This window comes from Myotis brandtii, unplaced genomic scaffold (assembly GCF_000412655.1).
Source record: "Myotis brandtii unplaced genomic scaffold, ASM41265v1 scaffold49, whole genome shotgun sequence".
NCBI classification, from domain to species: domain Eukaryota; kingdom Metazoa; phylum Chordata; class Mammalia; order Chiroptera; family Vespertilionidae; genus Myotis; species Myotis brandtii.
In genome coordinates this window covers 5,394,825-5,402,726 of record NW_005368707.1, presented here as the reverse complement: position 1 = coordinate 5,402,726, position 7,902 = coordinate 5,394,825, and the positions used below count along the sequence as shown (strand labels likewise).

At 39.1% G+C, this 7,902-nt stretch overlaps 1 protein-coding gene across 2 annotated transcripts in view; it reads left to right on the top strand.

Moving 5' to 3' along the window:
- Positions 1 to 7,902, top strand: part of FAM188A (family with sequence similarity 188, member A) — a 142,606-nt gene that overhangs the window by 108,033 nt on the left and 26,671 nt on the right. For both annotated transcript variants that reach the window (XM_014547986.1, XM_005876564.2), the window contains one exon: positions 1,798 to 1,870. In XM_014547986.1, the coding sequence (XP_014403472.1) occupies positions 1,798 to 1,870 (73 nt within the window). The remainder of the gene's footprint in view (positions 1 to 1,797; positions 1,871 to 7,902) is intronic.

Genomic DNA, 7,902 nt, shown 5'->3' with positions numbered 1-7,902 from the left:
AATCAATAATGTGTGTGTATATATATATATATATATATTTTAAAAGAAATATTGTTCAAAATAGGTTAAATGAACACACATAACTCAAGAATCTGGCAATATTTACCACAATTATAAATGAACTCTTCCTTTAACCTAGCAAGCTTACTCTGATGCTTTGTCTTACAGATACAATGACACATGTATGAAATTACATGTTCAAGTTTATTTGGTGCAGTATTGTTTATAATAGCAAAAGATTAGACACAGTCCAAGTATCCAGCAATAAAGGACTGGATCATAAAATCAGAAAGACATTGGAAGTTAGGCTAGATGAAAACATGTCATTTGACTTGCTATTTTTTACAAAATAATATTGAAAATGCAGGAAAAGGATAACCTAAAAGTTGCTATTAAGGGATAGCAAATGAGAAATAAATACCCATGACCAAATCTTACTATGTTGTAAAATATACTTTATTTTTTGATACATAAAAAATGTGGAAGAGCTTGCATAGATTGCCTTGTTTTGATCCCCATTTAATTTATAATCCCATGTAAGCTGAACATAATATTATGGGTGCTCAGGCACCTAATCTTCTGGGTGAGAACTACTCTAATAGATTCTTATAGTTTGTTTCTTCATCTCTGAGGTAAAGGTGGGTTGATTAAGACAAAAGTTAATTGCTACATTTTTAATGAAAATTTATTACTATAGAGGAACAGCATTTTAATTTGTATTTATTATTTGTAACCCGCAACATCTTTAAAAAGATTCAAGATGGTAAATAGGGATACTTGAGAATTTGTTCTCTGATGAGGTTTGTCTGAGTGAACACAATATAGACAAAGCCTGAAAACTTCTGGAGCCTAGAGTCTGGGTTCATGTCAGTTAAATAGTAGAATTTCCTAACAGTTTAAATATGTGGAGTAAAGGTTTGTGAAGAATCCAAGATAACACTGAATACTGTCTTTATTTATCATTATCTATATATAAGAGCCTAATATGCAAAGTGTCCCCTCGGGAGTTTGACCGGGAGACTGTGAGTTCGATTGCTTGCTATGACATACACTGACCACCAGGGGTGGTGCAGAATGAAGGGAGGCCCCATCTGGCAGCCCCGGCGGCAGCTGCTAGGGACCCTACCTATGCATGAATTTTGTGCACTGGGCCTCTAGTAAATTATAATATGAATTACTGTGTAAAGAAATGAGTTATGATAGAGAATGAGTTGTATGGGAAAAAATACTAGTCATTTTGCCTTTCCAGTATTTCCTTGGAGTTAAGAAAATTTAAAATTCTGGACATGCAGAACTTGATTGTTGATCTGTGGCTAGGTTTGATATAGCATGCTCCCTAAAGTAATAAATTTCAAATGCATTGCTATGTAATTGTTTTCTAGCATATACCTCTGGATTTAATTTTCAAATATTTGAAAGCTAGACTATATTTTAAGTTATAATTAAGTAATATTTCTTCTTGTTTGGACTATAATGTAAAGCAAATGTATAAGTCATTAATTTTTACAGACTGCATTTTTATAGTAATTACCTATATAATATTAGACTTTAAGTGTTTTTATAAAAAGCTTTGAATGTCATTCTCAGAACAGTTCTCTATTGTTGAAGGATTATTCCCATTTTTTAAGGCCCGGAGATTTTGTGATTTATTTAGTCACCACTCTATGATATAAATATAACTTGAAGTCTTCTACCTCCAAATGCTATCATTTCTTTGTCCTATCTTAGTATTTGTTCTCTTCATTTTTAATGTCCTGGTACTGTAACTAGTGAATATCCTGCTGTTTATCTTTTCAGGATATGGCTTTGGTTGCCCCTGAGGCTCCTTCAGAACAAGCCAGGCGAGTTTTTCAAACCTATGACCCAGAAGGTAAAATATTTTATTATTTTATTAACATTGACTCCATGTTTTATATCTTTATACACTTGAAATAGGTTGATATTTACCTGAGTTCTAGTCACAAGAGTTGTTGAGTTATTGAATCAAACATAGGTTGCATTTCTTCAACATTTTAAATGGGAAATGTGAAAATGGAAACAAAAAGGGATACCTAAGTGCTCATCAAGTTCTGACATGGTATGAGGTTTGCGTGTTTCTCAGGGTACTGAATTATGGCTACTTGAATCTTCATTCCTTATACTCAGTGTCAAATGGGAAAATACCACCTTCTGAAAAAGCTCTTTGAAAAGTTAAGTCATTTCCATGCTTTTTCATTTACTTATTAAACAGCTCTTCCAGAATATTTTTATGTGAGATATAATTGACATGTAACAGTCTGTAAGTGCAAGGTATACAACGTGTTGCTTTTACATACTTATATACTACAAAATCATTGCTACAGTAGTATTAGCTAACACCACTATAATATCACATAATAATCTTTCTTTTTTATAGTGAGAATAATTAAGTTCTATTCTCTTAGCATAACCACCATTCTACTACTTTTACAAATTCAGCTCTTTTAGAATTCTACATATAAGTATAGGATTTGTCTTTCTCTATCTAACTTCTTTCAATTATTATAATGCCCTCAAATTCCATTCATGTTACAAAAGGCAAGATTTTCTTATTCCTCCTGCCTAAATAATGTGTGTGTGTGTGCATGTTTGTAATCCATTTCTTTATCCATTTATCTGTTGATGGGCACTTAAGTTGTTTTTATATCTGGGCTATCATAATGCTGTAGTGACTATGGGCGTGCACAGATCTCTTTAAACTACAGATTTGAAGTTCTTCAGATATATACCTAGGAGTTCAATTTTTGAGAAACCTTATACTGTTTTCTTTAATGGGTGTACTATTTTACATTCCCACCAATAGTGTATAAGGGTTCTCTTTTTCTATACATCCTTACCAACATTTATCTCTTATATTTCTGATAAAAGCTATCCTAATTGTTCTAACAGGTGAGGACTGATACCTCACTGTGATTTTGATTTGCCTTTTCCCGATAATCAGTGATATTGAGCATCTTTCCATAAACCTTGAGGCCATTAGTATGTCTCCTTTTTTTTTTTTTTTAAGATCTAACGAGCACCTCTTTTTTTAAAATTTATCTTTATTGTTAAAAGTATTAAAGATTTCCCTTCCCCCCACCCCCATTAATCCTCTTTCTTCCATCCTGCTCCAGTCCCCTCCCCAGGCCTTCCCCCACACTATTGTTTATCCATGGGCTATGCGTATATGCATGTTAGTTCATTGGTTAATCTCATCCCCCTCACTCCCCTTCCCTCTGAAATATCTGAGTCTGTTGCCTGCTTTAATGTCTCTGGATCTGTTTTGTTCATTAGTTTATTTTGTTAATTAGATTTCACATATAAGTGAGATCATGTGATACTTGTTTTTCTCTGACTGGCTTATTTCAGTTAGCATAATTCTCCAGGTCAATCATTGCTGTGGCAAAAAGTAAGATTTCCTTCCTTTTTATGACCCAGTAGTATTCCTTTACAGCTGCATAGTATTCCATGGTGTAAATGTACCTCTGTTTTTTAATTCATTCATCCATTGATGGGCACTTGGGCTATTTCCAGAATTTAGCTACTTTAAATAACACTGCTCTGAACATTGGGGTGCATATATTCTTTCTGATTGGTGTTACTAGCTTCTTAAGATATATTCCTAGAAATGGGATCACTGGGTCAAATGGCAGTTCCACTTTTATTTTTTTGAGGAAAATCCACACTGTTTTCCATAGTGGTTGTACCAGTCTGCATTCCCACCAGCAGTGTACTAGGGTTCCTTTTTCTCCACATCCTCACCAGTACTTGTTTGTTGATTTGTTGATGGTAGCCATTCTGGCAGGTGTGAGATGGTACCTCATTGTTGTTTTAATTTGCATCTCTCTGATGATTAGTGACTTAGAGCATTTTTTTCAGACATTTCTTGGCCATCTGTATGTCCTCTTTGAAGAAGTGTCTATTTAGGTCCTTCACCATTTTTCAATTACACTGTTTGTCTAACCCAGTGGTTCTCAACCTTCTAATGCCACAACCCTTTAATACAGTTCCTCATGTTGTGGTGACCCCCAACCATAAAATTATTTTCGTTGTGACTTCATAACTGTAATTTTGCTACTGTTATGAATCGTAATGTAAATATCTGATATGCAGGATGTATTTTCATTGTTACAAATTGAACATAATTAAAGCATAGTGATTAATCACAACAAACAACATGTGATTATATATGTGTTTTCTGATGGTCTTAGGCAACCCCTGTGAAAGGGTTGTTCAACCCCCAAAGGGGTCGCGACCCACAGGTTGAGAACCGCTGGTCTAACTGGTGTTGAGTTGTATGAGTTCTTTGTATATTTTTGAAATTAACCCCTTATCAGATGTATCATTGGCGAATGCGTTCTCCCATACAGTAGGTTCCCTTTTCATTTTGAGGCTGGTTTCTTTTGATGTGCAAAAGCTTTTTATTTTGATGTAGTCCAATTTGTTTATTTTTCCCTTTGTTTCTCTTGCCTTAGGTGATGTATCTGTGAAAATTCTGTTATGTGAGGTATCTGATATTTGCCTGCCTATGCTTTTTTCTAGCATTTTTATGGTTTCATGACTTCCATTTAAGTCTTTTATCCATTTTGAGTTTATTCGCGTGTGTGGTGTAAGTTGGTGGTCTAGTTTCAGTTTTTTTGTTTTGTTTTGTTTTGCATATACCTGCCCAGTTTTCCCATCACCATTTATTGAACAGACTGTCTCTATTTTGTTCCATTAACATATGTGTGTTTATACCAATACTATACTGTTTTGATTACTATAGCTCTGTAATATAGTTCGAAACAGGGGATGTGATGCCACCAGCTTTGTTCTTCTTTCTCAATATTACTTTGGATATTTGGGGTCTTTTGTGGTACCATACAAATGTTAGGATTGCTTGTTTTAGTTCTGTGAAAAATGCCTTGGATCTTTATAGGGATTGCATTGAATCTGGAGATCTCTTTGGGTAATATGAACATTTTAACACAATTAAATCTTTCAGTCCATGAGCTTTCCATTTATTTGTGTCTTCTTCAATTTCTTTTATCAGTGTTTCATAGTTTTTAGTGTCCAGGTCTTTTATTCCCTTGGCTGACTTTATTCCTAGATATTTTATTCTTTTTTAAACAATGGTAAATGGGATAGATTTTTATTTCTCTCTGATAGTTTATCAGTTTATAGAAATGCAAGAGATATTTGTATATTGATCTTATATACTGCAAGTTTTGAATTTGTTTATTCTAACAGGTGGTGTTTTTTTGTTTGTTTTTTTGGTAGAGTCTTCAGGCCTTCCTATCTATAATAATAAAAGCTTAATTTGCTAATTAGACCAGATATCCTTCCGGACGACCTTCCGGACAAAGCCAGGGCTGCGAGGGAAGCCTGGGTCCCGGTTGCCTGCTGGGGTCTAGAGGGAAGCCTGGGTCCTGGGTGCCAGAGGGACCGGGTCCCACCAGGTGCCAGAGGGAAGCTGGTGCCAGCAGCTGGGGGAAGGAAGGCCTATTCTTGCATGAATTTCGTGCATCGGGCCTTTAATATATGATATTACTAGAGGCCCGGTGCACGAATTTGTGCATGGGTGAGGTCTGGCTGGCCCACTCCAATGGGGGCCGATTGGGGCCAGGCCAGTGGGGGAGAGGGGCCATGGGCGGTTGGCCAGTCAGCCTCACCCCTGATCGGGGTGGGGAGGCAATAAGGATGGGGCCAGCAGGGGCCATGGGTGGTGGACTGGCCGGCCCTGGCCCTGATCTGGGTGGGGGGGCTGATCAGGGGCTGGGCCTACCGGGGGGAGGCGCCGCAGGAGGTTCGGGGTGCTGATAGGGGCCCTGATTGGGACAGTTGGCTGCCACAGTGCACATCATAGCGACTGGTTGTTCTGGTTGTTCCATTGTTCTGGTCACTTGGCTTTTATATATATAGACTAGTGTCCCAGTGCACAAAATTCATGCACATTAAAAGGGGATTAACTAGAGGAAATATTTTAATATTGCTATTGTCCTTCCTCTATAATAGAAGTGTCAGAGATGAAAGAAAATTAGTAAAATGTATATGAAAATCTTCCTCCTTTCAGAGTCTGGGGCGCACCAGGGGACCCAAAGTCAAGTCCCCACCCATCCACATGTGCCTCAAAATTGCGTGAGTTCCAGACCCGGCCAGCCCCCCCGCCCATTGGGCTAGATCCAGACCCAGCTGGTCTCACTCTTGTCAAGCCCCGCTGGGCGGGGGGCATGGCCTGAGGTCCCCCAGTCTGGTGCCGGGGTGGGGGGATGGCCTCAGGTACCCTGGCCTGATTCCAGGGCAGGGGGTGCAGCCTGAAGTCTCCTGTCAAGCCCTGCTGGGCTGGGGGGGCATGGCCTGAGGTCCCCTGGTCTGGTGCCAAGGCGGGGGGTGCGGCCTGAGGTCCCTCATCAAGCCCTGCCGGATGGAGGGGTGAGGCCTGAGGTCCCCTGTCAAGCCTTGCCGGGTGGGGGGCATGGCCTGAGATCGTCTGTCAAGCCCTGCTGGGGGGGGCATGGCTTGAGGTCCCCTGGCTTGGCGCCAAGGTGGGGGGCGCAGCCTGAGGTGCTCCGGCCTGGTGCTGGTGCAGGGGGTGTGGCCTGAGGTTCCCCGTCAAGCTCTGCTGGATGGGGGGCACAGCCTGAGGTCCCTCGGCCTGGCGCCAGGGTAGGGGGGTCGCAGCCTGAGGTCCCCTATCAAGCCCCATGGTGAGGGAGGGTCGTGGCTTCAAGTCCCTGCTGATTGCTTGTTAAGGCTCATCACGGGAACTCGGCCTCTGCTATAGGTGCGGCCATCTTGTGTTAAAGAAACCCCACCTCCGCTGTGGGCGCTGCCATCTTTGTGGTGGAATAATGGTCAATTTGCATATTCCCTCTTTATTATATAGGATGTCATTTTGCAAATGGGACAGTTTTACTTTTTCTTTCTGATTTAGATGCCTTTCATTGCCTTTTTTTCTTTGTCTTAACTGTTGTGGCTAGGACTTCCAATATTATGTTGAATAAAACTGTCAAGGGTGGACAGCCTTATCTTGTTCCTGATTTTAGAGTTTTGAAAAGCTTTCAGCTTTTCACCCTTGAGTGTAGTCATAGCTCTGGGTTTGTTATATATGGCCTTTATTATGTTGAGGTACATTCCCGCTATATCCACTTTGTTGAGAGTTTTTATCATAAACAAATGTGGAATTTTGTCAAATTCTTTTTCTGTTTCTAGTAAGAGGATCATTTTTATCCTTCATTTTGTTAATGTGCTGTATCACATGGATTGATTTGTTGATCTTGAACCATCTTTGCATTTCTGAAATAAATCACACTTGCCCATGGTGTATGTTTTTTTAAAACAATGTATTGTTAAATTTGGATTGTTAATATTTTGTTGAGGTTTTTTGCAACTATGTTCATTGGGATATTATCCTGTAATTTTCTTTTCTTATGGTATCCTTGTCTGTTTCTGGTATCAGGATAATGGTGCCCTCATAACATGAATTTGGAAGTGTTTTCTCCTCTTCTGTTCTGTTTTTTTGGAAGAGTTTGAGAAGGATTGGTATTAATTTTTCTTTAAATGTTTGGCAGAATTTTCCAGTGAAGCCATCTGTTCCTGGACATTTGTTGGTTGGGAGTATTTGATAACTGATTCAATCTCCTTACTAGCATATCTGTACTGATTTTCTATTTCTTCATGATTCAATTCTGGTAATTTGTGTGTTTCTAAGATTTATCTGATTCTTTTAGATTAGCAGTTCTCAACCTGTGGGTCGCGAACAGTGAAAATACATCCTGCATATCAGATATTTACATTACGATTCATAACAGTAGCAAAATTACAGTGATGAAGTAGCAACGAAAATAATTTTATGGTTGGGGGTCACCACAACATGAGGAACTGTATTAAAGGGTCGCGGCATTAGGAAGGTTGAGAACCACTGCT